This window comes from Pseudophryne corroboree, chromosome 5, assembly GCF_028390025.1.
Source record: "Pseudophryne corroboree isolate aPseCor3 chromosome 5, aPseCor3.hap2, whole genome shotgun sequence".
Lineage (NCBI taxonomy): Eukaryota > Metazoa > Chordata > Amphibia > Anura > Myobatrachidae > Pseudophryne > Pseudophryne corroboree.
The window spans coordinates 181,691,574-181,708,774 of NC_086448.1; the positions used below are offsets into that span (position 1 = coordinate 181,691,574).

General features: G+C 49.4%; 1 protein-coding gene across 4 annotated transcripts in view; it reads right to left on the minus strand.

Moving 5' to 3' along the window:
* Nucleotides 1–17,201, minus strand: part of NCAPG2 (non-SMC condensin II complex subunit G2) — a 205,291-nt gene that overhangs the window by 176,412 nt on the left and 11,678 nt on the right. For all 4 annotated transcript variants that reach the window (XM_063921910.1, XM_063921913.1, XM_063921912.1 and 1 more), the window contains exons 3-5: nt 7,933–8,121; nt 1,977–2,091; nt 1,657–1,814 (exon numbers count right to left, since the gene is read on the minus strand). In XM_063921910.1, the coding sequence (XP_063777980.1) occupies nt 1,657–1,814; nt 1,977–2,091; nt 7,933–8,121 (462 nt within the window). The remainder of the gene's footprint in view (nt 1–1,656; nt 1,815–1,976; nt 2,092–7,932; nt 8,122–17,201) is intronic.

A 17,201-nucleotide genomic window follows, 5' to 3' on the forward strand; every position in this document is an offset into this window, starting at 1 on the left:
TTAACCCTGTTTCTGTAGTGCAGTGCAGGGGAGAGCCTGGGAGCCTTCCCTCCAGCCTTTCTGTGAGGGAAAATGGCGTTGTGTGCTGAGGAGATAGGCCCCGCCCCTTTTTCGGCGGCCTCGTCTCCCGCTCTTAACGGATTCTGGCAGGGGTTAAATATCTCCATATAGCCTCCGGAGGCTATATGCGAGGTATTTTTAGCCAAAATAGGTTTTCATTTGCCTCCCAGGGCGCCCCCCTCCCAGCGCCCTGCACCCTCAGTGACTGCCGTGTGAAGTGTGCTGAGAGGAAAATGGCGCACAGCTGCAGTGCTGTGCGCTACCTTTAGAAGACTGAGGAGTCTTCTGCCGCCGATTCTGGACCTCTTCTTATTTCAGCATCTGCAAGGGGGCCGGCGGCAAGGCTCCGGTGACCATCCAGGCTGTACCTGTGATCGTCCCTCTGGAGCTGATGTCCAGTAGCCAAGAAGCCAATCCATCCTGCACGCAGGTGAGTTCACTTCTTCTCCCCTAAGTCCCTCGTTGCAGTGATCCTGTTGCCAGCAGGACTCACTGTAAAATAAAAAACCTAAGCTAAACTTTTCTAAGCAGCTCTTTAGGAGAGCCACCTAGATTGCACCCTTCTCGGCCGGGCACAAAAATCTAACTGGAGTCTGGAGGAGGGTCATAGGGGGAGGAGCCAGTACACACCACCTGATCGTAAAGCTTTACTTTTTGTGCCCTGTCTCCTGCGGAGCCGCTATCCCCCATGGTCCTTTCAGGAACCCCAGCATCCACTAGGACGATAGAGAAAATGGCGCTTTCCGTGCTGAGGGACCAAGCTCCGTCCCCTCACCGGCGGGCTTCGGTCCCGCTCATTTTTACAATACTGGCGGGGGTTATGATATATATTGCCTCTGTAGCCTATATATGTATGTTTGCCAGCCCTAGAGGTTTATTGCTGCCCAGGGCGCCCCCCCCCGCGCCCTGCACCCATCAGTGCCTTGTGTGTTGTGTGTGGGAGCAATGGCGCGCAGCGTTACCGCTGTGCGCTTACCTCAGCGAAGATCTGAAGTCTTCTGCCGCCTTGAAGTCTTCTTTTCTTCTTATACTCACCCGGCTTCTATCTTCCGGCTCTGCGAGGAGGACGGCGGTGCGGCTCTGAGACGAACGGCAGGGTGAGACCTGCGTTCCGACTCCCTCTGGAGCTAATGGTGTCCAGTAGCCTAAGAAGCAGAGCCTATCACTTAAGTAGGTCTGCTTCTCTCTCCTCAGTCGCACGATGCAGGGAGCCTGTTGCCAGCAGTGCTCCCTGAAAATAAAAAACCTAACAAAATTATTTTTCAGAGAAACTCAGGAGAGCTCCCTGTAATGCACCCTATCTCCTCTGGGCACAAGATCTAACTGAGGTCTGGAGGAGGGGCATAGAGGGAGGAGCCAGTGCACACCCATACTAAAAGTTCTTTATAGTGCCCATGTCTCCTGCGGAGCCCGTCTATACCCCATGGTCCTTACGGAGTCCCCAGCATCCTCTAGGACGTAAGAGAAACAAAACATGTATAGTAATGGATAATTCTAATTAACAAACATGTTCCAGATTCGCTTCAATTTCAGGCAGCACATGTACTAACATTGCAGAACAAATACAGTAAAATGTATCAGTTGATCCCTACGTACCACAGGCTTTGCTTCAAGCGATTTTACCAGCAGCAACACAAATGCAGTTTTCCCAAATATTTCCTTTCTTTCTAAGCCCTTCTCCCACCAGGCTTCACACAGGCGCATGATGGCAAGATGCAAACGGGACTCAGACGTGGGCAAAGCTTCCAAAATCTCTGAAAATCACTTACGCCGTTAGTTTTATGAACGCGGTGATCGAGAGGAAAGTATTTGAGCGTTATAGTAAGTGACATATTAATTAAACGTAAATCAGGTAGAAATGACATCCCTAATGCAGCACCAAACAGTGAACGATTTATAGAAAAGCAATACGCTACCGTTGAGAATAGCAGCACATTCCAGTAGCGCTCCATAACTTATGTCGCCATCTACGACAGACACGGAAACTGTTGCTACAATGGTCACTCCGTGTAGAACATCCATTGTATGCTTCTAAGAAAGACAAAAAAAAATAAGAATTTACTTACCGATAATTCTATTTCTCATAGTCCGTAGTGGATGCTGGGGACTCCGAAAGGACCATGGGGAATAGCGGCTCCGCAGGAGACTGGGCACAAAAGTAAAAGCTTTAAGACTAGCTGGTGTGCACTGGCTCCTCCCCCTATGACCCTCCTCCAAGCCTCAGTTAGGATACTGTGCCCGGACGAGCGTACACAATAAGGAAGGATTTTGAATCCCGGGTAAGACTCATACCAGCCACACCAATCACACCGTACAACTTGTGATTTGAACCCAGTTAACAGCATGATAACAGAGGAGCCTCTGAAAAGATGGCTCACAACAACAATAACCCGATTTTTGTAACAATAACTATGTACAAGTATTGCAGACAATCCGCACTTGGGATGGGCGCCCAGCATCCACTACGGACTATGAGAAATAGAATTATCGGTAAGTAAATTCTTATTTTCTCTGACGTCCTAGTGGATGCTGGGGACTCCGAAAGGACCATGGGGATTATACCAAAGCTCCCAAACGGGCGGGAGAGTGCGGATGACTCTGCAGCACCGAATGAGAGAACTCCAGGTCCTCCTCAGCCAGGGTATCAAATTTGTAGAATTTAGCAAACGTGTTTGCCCCTGACCAAGTAGCTGCTCGGCAAAGTTGTAAAGCCGAGACCCCTCGGGCAGCCGCCCAAGATGAGCCCACTTTCCGTGTGGAGTGGGCTTTTACAGATTTTGGCTGTGGCAGGCCTGCCACAGAATGTGCAAGCTGAATTGTACTACAAATCCAACGAGCAATCGTCTGCTTAGAAGCAGGAGCACCCAGCTTGTTGGGTGCATACAGGATAAACAGCGAGTCAGATTTTCTGACTCCAGCCGTCCTGGAAACATATATTTTCAGGGCCCTGACTACGTCCAGCAACTTGGAATCCTCCAAGTCCCTAGTAGCCGCAGGCACCACAATAGGCTGGTTTAAGTGAAATGCTGAAACCACCTTAGGGAGAAATTGAGGACGAGTCCTCAATTCTGCCCTATCCGTATGAAAAATTAGGTAAGGGCTTTTATAGGATAAAGCCGCCAATTCTGATACACGCCTGGCTGAAGCCAGGGCTAACAGCATTACCACTTTCCATGTGAGATATTTTAAGTCCACAGTGGTGAGTGGTTCAAACCAATGTGATTTTAGGAACCCCAAAACTACATTGAGATCCCAAGGTGCCACTGGAGGCACAAAAGGAGGCTGTATATGCAGTACTCCCTTGACAAACGTCTGAACTTCAGGAACTGAAGCTAGTTCTTTTTGGAAGAATATTGACAGGGCCGAAATTTGAACCTTAATGGACCCTAATTTTAGGCCCATAGACAGTCCTGTTTGCAGGAAATGCAGGAAACGACCCAGTTGAAATTCCTCTGTAGGGACCTTCCTGGCCTCACACCACGCAACATATTTACGCCAAATACGGTGATAATGTTGCACAGTTACATCCTTCCTGGCTTTGATCAGGGTAGGGATGACTTCATCCGGAATGCCTTTTTCCTTCAGGATCCGGCGTTCAACCGCCATGCCGTCAAACGCAGCCGCGGTAAGTCTTGGAACAGACATGGTCCCTGCTGGAGCAGGTCCTTTCTTAGAGGTAGAGGCCACGGGTCTTCCGTGAGCATCTCTTGAAGTTCCGGGTACCAAGTCCTTCTTGGCCAATCAGGAGCCACGAGTATAGTCTTTACTCCTCTCCTTCTTATGATTCTCAGTACCTTGGGTATGAGAGGCAGAGGAGGGAACACATACACTGACTGGTACACCCACGGTGTTACCAGAGCGTCCACAGCTATTGCCTGAGGGTCCCTTGACCTGGCGCAATATCTGTCCAGTTTTTTGTTGAGGCGGGACGCCATCATGTCCCCCTTTGGTTTTTCCCAACGGTTCACAATCATGTGGAAGACTTCTGGGTGAAGTCCCCACTCCCCCGGGTGGAGATCGTGTCTGCTGAGGAAGTCTGCTTCCCAGTTGTCCACTCCCGGAATGAACACTGCTGACAGTGCTATCACATGATTTTCCGCCCAGCGAAGAATCCTTGCAACTTCCGTCATTACCCTCCTGCTTCTTGTGCCGCCCTGTCTGTTTTTATGTGGGCGACTGCCGTGATGTTGTCCGACTGGATCAACACCGGCTGACCCTGAAGCAGAGGCCTTGCCTGACTTAGGGCATTGTAAATGGCCCTTAGTTCCAGGATATTTATGTGAAGTGACGTTTCCATGCTTGACCACAAGCCCTGGAAATTTTTTCCCTGTGTGACTGCTCCCCAGCCTCTCAGGCTGGCATCCGTGGTCACCAGGACCCAATCCTGAATGCCGAATCTGCGGCCCTCTAGGAGATGAGCACTCTGTAACCACCACAGGAGAGACACCCTTGTCCTTGGAGACAGGGTTATCCGTTGATGCATTTGAAGATGCGATCCGGACCATTTGTCCAGCAGATCCCACTGAAAAGTTCTTGCGTGGAATCTGCCGAATGGAATCGCTTTGTAAGAAGCCACCATCTTTCCCAGGACCCTTGTGCATTGATGCACTGACACTTGGCCTGGTCTCAGGAGGTTCCTGACTAGGTCGGATAACTCCCTGGCTTTCTCCTCCGGGAGAAACACCTTTTTCTGTACTGCGTCCAGAATCATCCCTAGGAACAGCAGACGTGTCGTCGGAATCAGCTGCGATTTTGGAATATTTAGAATCCATCCGTGCTGTCGTAGTACTACTTGAGATAGTGCTACTCCGACCTCTAACTGTTCTCTGGACCTTGCCCTTATCAGGAGATCGTCCAAGTAAGGGATAATTAAGACGCCTTTTCTTCGAAGAAGAATCATCATTTCGGCCATTACCTTGGTAAAGACCCGAGGTGCCGTGGACAATCCAAACGGCAGCGTCTGAAACTGATAGTGACAGTTCTGTACCACAAACCTGAGGTACCCTTGGTGAGAAGGGCAAATTGGGACATGGAGGTAAGCATCCTTGATGTCTAGAGACACCATATAGTCCCCTTCTTCCAGGTTCGCTATCACTGCTCTGAGTGACTCCATCTTGAACTTGAACCTTTTTATGTAAGTGTTCAAGGATTTCAGATTTAAAATAGGTCTCACCGAGCCGTCCGGCTTCGGTACCACAAACAGCGTGGAATAATACCCCTTTCCCTGTTGTAGGAGGGGTACCTTGATTATCACCTGCTGGGAATACAGCTTGTGAATGGCTTCCAAAACCGCCTCCCTGTCGGGGGGAGACGTTGGTAAAGCAGACTTCAGGAACCGGCGAGGGGGAGACGTCTCGAATTCCAATTTGTACCCCTGAGATACTACCTGCAGGATCCAGGGGTCCACTTGCGAGTGAGCCCACTGCGCGCTGAAATTCTTGAGACGGGCCCCCACCGTGCCTGAGTCCGCTTGTAAGGCCCCAGCGTCATGCTGAGGACTTGGCAGAAGCGGGGGAGGGCTTCTGTTCGTGGGAAGAGGCTGTCTGCTGCAGTCTTTTTCCCCTTCCTCTGCCCCGGGGCAGATATGAGTGGCCTTTTGCCCGCTTGCCCTTATGGGGACGAAAGGACTGAGCCTGAAAACACGGTATCTTTTTCTGCTGAGAGGTGACCAGGGGTAAAAAGGTGGATTTCCCAGCCGTTGCCGTGGCCACCAGGTCCGATAGACCGACCCCAAATAACTCCTCCCCTTTATATGGCAATACTTCCATATGCCGTTTGGAATCCGCATCACCTGACCACTGTCGCGTCCATAACCCTCTTCTGGCAGAAATGGACATCGCACTTACTCTTGATGCCATAGTGCAAATATCCCTCTGTGCATCTCGCATATATAGAAATGCATCCTTTAAATGCTCTATAGTCAATAATATATTGTCCCTGTCCAGGGTATCAATATTTTCAGTCAGGGAATCCGACCAAGCCACCCCAGCACTGCACATCCAGGCTGAGGCGATTGCTGGTCGCAGTATAATACCAGTATGTGTGTATATACCTTTTAGGATATTTTCCAGCTTCCTATCAGCTGGTTCCTTGAGGGCGGCCGTATCAGGAGACGGTAACGCCACTTGTTTTGATAAGCGTGTGAGCGCCTTATCTACCCTAGGGGGTGTTTCCCAACGCGCCCTAACCTCTGGCGGGAAAGGGTATAATGCCAATAATTTTTTAGAAATTAGCAGTTTTTTATCGGGGGAAACCCACGCTTCATCACACACCTCATTTAATTCATCTGATTCAGGAAAAACTACGGGTAGTTTTTTCACACCCCACATAATACCCTTTTTTGTGGTACTTGTAGTATCAGAAATGTTCAAAACCTCCTTCATTGCCGTGATCATGTAACGTGTGGCCCTACTGGAAAATACGTTTGTTTCCTCACCCTCTACACTGGAGTCAGTGTCCGTGTCTGTGTCGACCAGAGGTAACGGGCACTTTAGAGCCCCTGACGGTGTTTGAGACGCCTGTACAGGTATTAACTGATTTGCCGGCTGTCTCATGTCGTCAACAGTCTTTTGTAAAGTGCTGACACTATCACGTAATTCTTTCCATAAGACCATCCAGTCAGGTGTCGACTCCCTAGGGGGTGACATCACTAACACAGGCAATTGCTCCGCCTCCACACCACTTTCCTCCTCATACATGTCGACACAACGTACCGACACACAGCACACACACAGGGAATGCTCTGATAGAGGACAGGACCCCACTAGCCCTTTGGGGAGACAGAGGGAGAGTTTGCCAGCACACACCAGAGCGCTATATATATATATATATATATATATATATATATATATATATATATATATATATATATATATAGGGATAACCTTATATAAGTGTTTTTCCCTGATATAGCTGCTGTATATATTTATCTGCCAAATTAGTGCCCCCCCTCTCTTGTTTTACCCTGTTTCTGTAGTGCAGGACTGCAGGGGAGAGTCAGGGAGCCTTCCTCCAACGGAGCTGTGAGGAAAAAATGGCGCCAGTGTGCTGAGGAGATAGGCTCCGTCCCCTTCTCGGCGGCCTTTCTCCCGCTTTTATAAGGAAAAATTGGCAGGGGTTTAATGCATCCATATAGCCCAGGAGCTATATGTGATGTATTTTTTGCCAAATAAGGTGTTTCTATTGCGTCTCAGGGCGCCCCCCCCAGCGCCCTGCACCCTCAGTGACCGGAGTGTGAAGTGTGCTGAGAGCAATGGCGCACAGCTGCGGTGCTGTGCGCTACCTTATTGAAGACAGGACGTCTTCTGCCGCCGATTTTCCGGTCAGTCTTCTGGCTCTGTAAGGGGGCCGGCAGCGCGGCTCCGGGACCCATCCATGGCTGGGCCTGTGATCGTCCCTCTGGAGCTAATGTCCAGTAGCCTAAGAAGCCCAATCCACTCTGCACGCAGGTGAGTTCGCTTCTTCTCCCCTTAGTCCCTCGGTGCAGTGAGCCTGTTGCCAGCAGGTCTCACTGAAAATAAAAAAACCTACTTTAAACTTTTACTCTAAGCAGCTCAGGAGAGCCCCTTAGTATGCACCCTTCTCGTTCGGGCACAAAAATCTAACTGAGGCTTGGAGGAGGGTCATAGGGGGAGGAGCCAGTGCACACCAGCTAGTCTTAAAGCTTTTACTTTTGTGCCCAGTCTCCTGCGGAGCCGCTATTCCCCATGGTCCTTTCGGAGTCCCCAGCATCCACTAGGACGTCAGAGAAATAATAATAATATATTATTATTGCTGCAATCATGTTGCATATCACATTAAAGAGCAAGTGTATTTGTGGCTGAATCACTTTCTTTATTGCTGTTAGCATGTGTGCTTTATCATCTTAAATACCATGTCAGAAGATCCCTCCACTTCCATATCATCATCACTGTCATCAACTATTTTATTCCACTCTTCCACTGGATTAGCCACCAAAGTGTCTGTGAGTAAGGTTTTCATCTTCTGCCATAATTCCTCTTCCTGTTTCCTTGGTAACTCTTGCAATAGTTCAACCAGATCAAAAGGATCTGATGGGTCTTTCTGTAAAATAGGTTTCAAATGTCACATTCAGAGAAAGGCAGGGATCAGAGCACAGTTATGAAAAACAAAACCATTGCAAGCCATGTTATATCTATAAACACACATGTACACATACAGCATACAGGTAGTGCTGTAGACAAACGAGAGCAGAGTTCCTATGCAAACAAGACTTCATTCTGACCTATTTTCCACCATCCAGCTGTTCATTTTTGAAAGTTAAAGAAGAGAGCCAGAAAATCACAGGTCAATATTCTCCATGCAGAGACACAGAGGCCGTGCCAACAGCTATCTTTTCAGTACAGATGACAGAGTAGGGATTGGCGGGTTGCATTATATTGGACATGTTTGGTCTTTGCTGCAACAGTACCTACACCGAGATCAATGATCACCCAATGTGAGGTTCTAGGTCTTCTCCAGCTGAGAAAAATTAAGTGGCGGAGAAATGGCTGTATGATTTTTTTTTTGAAAGGCAAAATCCGCCCTTCCCTTTCTGCGGCGCCCTGCTAAAGCAGCCTGCCTGCTTCCTGCTCTCCCAGCGTGTATACATGCCGTGCGCATGCGCACAGCATCCATTCACGTTATGGGAGAGCGATTGGGGGAAGCCCAGCACCTCCCACGCCCCCTTTAGTGACGTCTGTTGGGGCCGCATTGCCCGCTCTAAAGATGTCTGAGAGCCACACACCCAATTTGCATAGCCAGGCCCAGTTTTCAGCCGCGCGCACAAGTGCCCCCACAGACCGGCGCCCTGCCCTCAAAAATTCTTAGGGGGAACACTAATATAATATATCTATCTAACTATCTAGGCACAACTTGTTAACATATGCTAGAATTTATTGATAATGAAATTAATTCCATTTAACCAGTAGTCCTTGCAGTTTCCATAGACTTTGGATGAAAACATGCTATACATCAAATTATATATGATCTAGCCTACACGAAAGTAGGATTTTAGTTACCTACCGGTAAATCCTTCTCTCGTAGTCCATAAGGGATATTGGGGAGATTTCGTACGATGGGGTATAGACGGTGTCCAAAGGAGCTGGTGCAAATAAAATTTCTTTACTGGGTGTGCTGGTTCCTCCCCTCTATGCCCCTTCCCCACAGGCAGTTATAATAGGATTTTAATTACCTACCATTAAATCCCTTTTCTCGTAGTCAATAAGGGATATTGGGTGCCCGCCTCAGTTCGTTGGCTTTTCTGCAGGTTCTTTTTTATATGGCTACTTGTTCAGCTGTTGTTACCAGCCGTTGCTGGTTGTTGTATGTTAGTGGTGTGCTGGTATGTAAATCTTACCACTCATTGTTGCTATATTCCTTCTCTCATATATGTCCTTTCTCCTTCGGGTACTGTTTTACCTTTCTCTAGCATCCATAAGGGATATTGGGGAGACTTAGAATGATGGGGATGTCCCAAAGCTTCCAGAATGTGCGGAGACTGCTGCAGCACCGCCTGCCCAAACTGGGTATCCTCTTAGGCCAGAGTATCAAATTTGTAGAAATTAACAAGTGTTCTTCCCCGACCAGGTAGCAGCTCGGCATAGTTGCAAGGACGAGACTCCACGGGCAGCCGCCCAGGAAGAGTCCACTGATCTTGTAGAGTGGGCCTTCAGAGACCTAGGAACAGGTAAGGTTGCCGATATATAGGCCTGTTGGATAGTAAGCCTAAGCCAACGAGCAATGGACTGCTTTGAAGCAGGGAAACCCTTTTCTGTGCATCATAGAGCACGAACAAGGCATCAGTCTTTCTGATCCGAGCCGTTCGCTTGACATAGATCTTCAGGGTTCGCACAGCATCCAATGCAGAGGGGCAGAAGTGCCAGATCTTGACGGAACCACAATAGGTTGATTCAAGTGGAACGCAGAGACAACCTTCAGCAGAAACTGCTGCCTAGTCCTGAGCTCCGCTCTGTCCTCGTAAAAAGCCCCCAAATCCGACACACGTCGAGCAGAAGCCAAGGCCAACAAAGTTACCACCTTCCATGTGAGAAACTTGATTTCAGCCTCCTGTAGAGGCTCAAACCAATCAGATTGCAGGAACTTCAACACCACATCAAGATCCCATGGTGCCGTTGGGACCAAAGGGGGCTGGATGTGCAGAACCCCTTTCAAAAAGGTCTGAGCCTCAGGGAGGACAGCCAATTTTTTCTGGAAGAAAATGGATAAGGGCGAAATCTGCACCTTGATAGAGCTCAATCTTAGGCCTAAATCCACACCTGCTTGCAGGAAAAGGAGAAACCGTCCAAGTTGAAACTCCACCGCAGGAAACTTCTTGAATTCACACCCAGACACATACTTTTTCCAAATGCGATGGTAATGTTTAGACGTTACCCCCTTCCTAGCCTGTATCAGGGTAGGAATAAACTCGCTCGGAATACCCTTCCGAGCTAAGATCTGGCGCTCAACCGCCATGCCGTCAAACGTAGCCGTGGTAAGTCTTGATAAGCGAACGGCCCCTGTAGTAGAAGATCCTCCCGAAGAGGCAGAGGCCTTGGATCTTCCAGCAGTAGATCCAGCAGATCCGCGTACCAAGCCATCCCTGGCCAGTCCGGAGCAATGAGGATTGCCAGAACCCTCGTTCTTTTTACAAGTTGTAGAACTCTTGGGATAAGAGGAAGTGGAGGGAACACATACACTAACGTGAACACCCACAGTGTTACTAGTGCGTCCACCGCCACTGCCTGTGGGTCTCTCGACCTGGAACAGTACCTCCTCAGCTCCTTGTTGAGGCGGGAGACCATTATGTCTATGTGAGGAACCCCCCACCAACCGGTTACCTCCTCGAACACCTCCGGGTGGAGGCCCCACTCTCCTGGATGGAGATTGTGTCTGCTGAGGAAGTCCGCTTCCCAGTTATCTACTCCCGGAATGAAGATTGCTGACATCACTACAGCATGCCTTTCTGCACAGAGGAGGATCCTTGTCACCTCTGACATTGCAGCCCTGCTCTTCATTCCGCCTTGTCGGTTTATGTAGGCCACTGTGGTCACATTGTCCGACTGCACCTGAACAGCCCGATCCTGTAGAAGGTGTGCCGCTTGAAGAAGGTGGTTGTATACGCCAGGATGTTTAATCGAAGAAGGGATTCCTGACTCGATAACCTTCCTTGGAAGGTTTCCCCGAGCTACTGCTCCCCAACTTCTGAGACTTGCATCCGTGGTTAGAAGGATCCAGTCCTGAACCCCGAACCTTCAGCCCTCCAGAAGGTAGTGTTCCTTCTAGGCTGTTTAAGCAGGGTGCTGCACCCTGCCCATTTTTGAAATGTGAAAAAGTACCCTGCCCTTTTTCAGTGCACCCTGCATGACCATAAATTGCCCCATTGTATATAGAATGCAACAGTCAGAGTGCATGTTACAATGTTGTCGTCTACTCCTTGCCCAAATCTGAAGTTGGAACACAGTTTCTATCCTTTAGCCAACTGGATGGCAGAGGAGGCACTGTAAATAACACAGCACTCTGATAAAGAGGGAAAGAACAGGGTAAGCAGTGATGAGCATGTACTGCTTACAGTATGTCCCTAGTAGAACAGACTTATTTTTTTCCTATATATTTTAACTTTTCCATTTTATAACATATAGAAGACTGGACATATACAGTATGTTTCTTAGTACAGATGTTAGGTGTCTTATATGTATGCATGGGTATATGATTTACTAAGGGCAAAATGTATGTACAAAAGCTATAAACATATGCGCTATACTTTGTGCGCAAAGCATCACATCAAAAATGTGCCCTTCAAAATAAAAACGTGCCCTCTTCAATGCTCAACACCCTGCCCTAAAAAAATCCTAGAGTGAACACTAAGAAGGTGAGGTAGTTGCAGCCACCAGAGGAGCAAAATCCTTGCTCTCTGCGACAGACGTATCTCCTCTGGTGCATATGTAGGTGAGATCCCAACCACTGGTCCAAGAGATCCAGTTGAAAGGACAGAGCATGAAACCTTCTGTACTGCAGATCCTCGTAGGAGGCTACCATCTTCCCCAGAAGGCGGATGCACTGATGAACCGATACCCGGGCCGGCTTCAAGACATCCCGGACCATTGTTTGAATCACCAACGCTTTCTCCACCGGTAGAAACACCCTCTGCACCTCAGTGTCGAGGATCATACCCAGGAAAGACAGCCTCCTTGTCGGCTCCAGATGAGACTTTGGAAGGTTCAGGATCCAACCGTACTCCTTGAGCAGATGCGTCGTGAGAGCAGTGGATCTTAACAACTTCTCCCTGGACGATGCCTTGATCAGCAAGTCATCCAGATACGGAATTTTGTTCGCCCCCTGCTTGCGGAGGAGAACCATCATCTTTGCCATCACCTTGGTGAAGATCCTCGGTGCGGTGGAGAGATTGATGGCAGTGCCTGAAACAGATAGTGATCGTCTAACAGTGCAACCTGAGATAAGCCTGCTGCGGCGACCAATTGGGAATGTGGAGGTACGCATCCTTGATGTCCAGGGACACCAGGAACTCCCCCTCCATTAGTCCTGAGATAACCGCTCACAGAGACTCCATTTTGAATTTGAAGTCCCTGAGATAAGGGTTCAACGATTTAAAGTTCAGAATTGGCCTGACCAAACCATCCGGCTTCGGTACCACAAAAGGTTTGAATATTAACCTTTGTTCAACTGATGAGGTGGTACTGGAACAATGACCTCCGACAATACCAATTTTTGGATAGCATCCAGTAAAATAGCTCTGTGTGCCGGCAAGCCTGATTTGAAGAGGTGGGAGAGTTTGAAACTCCAGCCTGTACCCCCGGGACATAATATCCTGTATCCAGGCCGGACGACACCCAGACGTGGCTGAAATGCCGGAGTTTCGCTCCCACCTGTCCTACTTCCAGGCTGTGCGGTCCACAGTCATGCTGAGAACTTTGATGCACGAGAAGCAGGCTTCTGGTCCTGGGAACCTGCGGGAGCAGGCTTTTTGGATTTGGCACGAGCACCTCTAAAGATGTGAGAGGGCTTGTTCTTTCTAGTCCTAGTGGGCCGAAAGGACTGTGACGTGTTGGGAGAAAAAGGCTTCTTCGTAACCAGTGCAGCTGAGGGGAGAAAAGGAGACTTCCCCGCTGTGGCAATCCACGCATCCAGCGCCTCCCCAAACAGAGCCTGACCTGTATAGGGTAGGCTCTCCACACCTTTCCTGGATTCCGCGTCCGCAGACCATTGGCGCAGCCAGAGACGGACATGGAGGAGATCCCCGCAGCCATGGAACCCGGATCCTTCATGGATTCCACCAGAAATGTTACGTAAAATCAAATCAACGTCACCTTTATCCATCGTAGTCAAGTCCTCCTGCAGAGCGATTGCCACTTTGTTATTGCTTTTGAAATCCATGCACAGGCAATAGTAGGCCGCAGTATCGCCCCTGAAGCAGTGTATATGGATTTGAGCGTAGCATCCACCTTGCAATCTGCCGGGTCTTTCAACGCGGTAGATCACCGGGACAAGCAAAACAACTTGTTTTGACAGCCTGGAAACAGAGGCGTCAACTATAGGCGGGGACTCCCATTTTTTATCGTCCTCCGGGAAGGGAAAAGCAACCAGGACCCTTTTAGGGATCTGGATTTTTTTCTCCGGGTTTTCCCAGGCCTTTTCAAAAATGGCATTTAATTCCTTAGAAGCAGGGAAGGTGAGGGGCTTTCTTACAGTCTGTGAAAAAAAGCCTCCTCAACCTGCTCAGGTGTGTCAGAAATATTTAACACATCCCGCATGGCCTCAATCATCAACTGCACCCCCTTAGCAAGTGATGCCGTCCCCCTTGACACCTCCCCATCACCGTCTGCTGTGTCCGAATCGGTATCCGTGTAAATTTGCGTAATTTGGGCAAGAGCACGTTTGTGAGAATGTACCTCAGGGGGCCCCGGGGGAGCAGTATCGAACCATACTGCCATAGAGGACTGCAAGACCTGAGTTGCATGCTCGGTCCTTGCAACCCTTTCAGAAATCTGAGTAATAGCCCCCCTAAGAGAGGCTAACCACTCCGGTTCCCTAGCCGGGATCTGCGCTACAACAGTGCAATCCTGATTACATGGGATGGTATCGTCCTGAGAAGATATATCCTCTGCAGCATATGAGACAGAGTCTCTAGACATTGTTGCTTGTACACCCCACATACACACAGGGTACAGGGCAGACAGAGTTTCTCCCCCAAGAATGGCAGAGAGACACAGAGATTGGAGCCAACCCACACACAGCGCTATACAGGTACAGGGAGACCCTTAACCAGCGCTGACTGTGTCCCTTCATAGGTGACACAGTCTATACACAGCCTCCCCTCCCTTGTACAACCCCCTGGTACCGTACAGATAGCTGGAGTTGCTCTGGAGGGACTGCTCTTCACAGGCAGCGTGTCTTCAGGCAGGAAAATGGCGCTGAACGCGGTTGGTTACGCTCCGAGAAGCTCCGTCCCCTTAATGGCGCTGTCTTCCCGCTTTTCCAAGATTATACTGGCCTGAGGACTTACTGCTGGCTGAGATCCGAGGACCGCGACAGGCTTTCTGGTCAGTGTAGGGTTAAGGCGCCAGCTCAGGGTGCCCCTCACAGCGCCGCACCATGTACCGCTGAGCCCCCAGAGCGCAGTCAGTACTGCGCTCCCTACCCTGTAGCCGCCTTCTTCACATCGGCACCCCGCTTGCCAGGGAGCCGATGACTCACTCGCCACACTTCAGCTCTGCAAGGGAGTGGCGGCATGCTGCCGGGGTGATCGTTCCCCTGTGGCGGGGGAGCTATCTATCCCCTCTGGAGCTCAGTGTCAAGTCAGCGGAGACAGCGGCTCAGACCCCGCAGGGCGGACACTGTTCCACCCCTCAGTCCCTCGATGCAGGGAGGCTGTTGCCAGCAGCCTCCCTGTAAAATAACAAAACTCTTACTAAAGAAGCTCTGTAGAGCTCCCCTAGCTGTGACCGGCTCCTCCGGGCACAGTTCTAGACTGAGTCTGGTAGGAGGGGCATAGAGGGAGGAGTCAGCCTACACTGTTAAACTCTTAAAGTGCCAATGGCTCCTGGTGTGCCCGTCTATACCCCATGGTATTAATATGGACCCCAGCACCCTCTAGGACGTAAGATAAATCAATAGTGTGCGCTGGCTCCTCCATCTATGCCCCTCCTACCAGACTCAGTCTAGAAACTGTGCCAGAGGAGACGGACATACCTTGAGAGAAGGATTTAAAAGAACAGTGGTGAGACTCGAACATGCACACACAAACTAGAGGAAAGCCATGCTAACCAAACTGGAACATGAACAGCAACAGCTGAACCAACAACAATACTGAACCAAGTAACAGTGCAGGCAAACACGAAGCACGGTAAGTAATTAAAATACTATTTTCTCTTACGTCCTAGAGGATACTGGGGTCTACATTAGCACCATGGGGGGGGGGATGTATCAAAGCTCACAAACCGGGTGGGAGAGTGCCGAGGTTCATGCAGAACAGATTTACCAAACTGAAGGTCCTTAGAGGCCAAAGTATCTAACTTGTAGAACTTAGCAAACGTGTTCGAACCTGACCAAGTAGCTGCTCGGCAGAGCTGTAAAGCAGAGACACCCCGGGCAGCCGCCCAGGAAGAACCCACCGACCTAGTAGAGTGGGCCTTATAGAACTTGGAACCGGCAAACCTGCCGTAGAATAAGCATGCTGCATAGTAAGCCTGATCCAGCGAGCAATAGACTGCTTAGAAGCAGGACACCCAATTTTATTGGGATCATAGAGAACAAACAGCAAGTCCGATTTTCTGCGACGAGCTGTCCGCTTCACATAGATCTTCAAAGCCCTCACAACATCCAAAGACTTTGAAGTAGCAGAGGTATCGGTAACCACCGGAACCACAATAGGTTGGTTGATATGAAACACAGACACCACCTTTGGAAGAAAGTTCTGAGTTCAGCTCTATCTTCAAGAAAAATCAAATAGGGGCTTTTGTGAGACAACACCGCCAGCTCTGACACACACCTTGCTGAAGCCACAATGCCAACAGTGTGACGGCCTTCCACGTAAGAAACTTGACGTCAAAGTCCTGTAAAGGCTCAAACCATTCCGATTGCAGGAACTGGAACACCACGTTGAGATCCCAAGGTGCCGTAAGAGGCACAAAGGGCGGTTGTACGTGCAGAACAACCCTTCAAAAATGTCTGTACCTCAGGGAGAGAAGCCAACTGTTTCTGGAAGAAAATGGATAAGGCCGAAATCTGGACTTTTAAAGGAGCCCAAACGTAGGCCTACATCCACTCCTGACTGCAGAAAAAAAAAGTAGAAAACGTCCTAGTTGAAATTCCACTGCAGGAAATTTCCTGTTCTCACACCAAGAAACGTATTTTTCGAAATACGATGGTAATGTTTAGACGTTACCCCCTTTCTGGCTTGGATCAAGATTGGAATAACCCTGTCCGGGATTCCTTTCCGGGTAAGAATTTGACGCTCAACCTCCATACCGTCAAATGTAGCAGCGATAAGTCGTGATAGACGAACGGTCCCTGTTGTAGAAGATCCTCGCAAAGAGGTAGAGGCCACGGGTCCTCTAGGAACATCTCCAGTAGATCTGCGTACCAGGCCCTTCTTGGCCAGTCCGGAGCAATGAGAATAGTTTGAACCTTTTCCCATTTTAGTCTTTTGAGAATTCTCGGGATCAATGGAAGTGGTGGAAACACATACACCACCTGGTAGTCCCATAAAGTCACCAGAGCGTCCACCACCACTACCTGTGGGTCTCTCGACCTGGAACAATACTGCTTGAGCTTCTTGTTGAGACGAGGCGCCATCATGTCGATTTGTGGAATTCCCCACAGACGTGTCAAGCACCTGAACACCTCCGGGTGAAAGCCCCACTCCACTGGGAGGAGGTCATGTCTGTTGAGGAAGTCTGCTTCCCAGTTGTCCACTTCCGGGATGAAGACTGCCGACAATGCCACAGAATGCCGTTCTGCCCAGAGGAGAAGCCTAGTTACCTCTGACATTGCTGCTCTGCTCTTCGTTCCGCACCGTTGGTTTATGTACGTTACCGCCGTCACATTGTCCGACTGAACCTGAATGGCGTGATCCTGAAGAAGTGATACATGTAGAAGGGCGTTGTATATGGCCCTTAGTTCCAGAA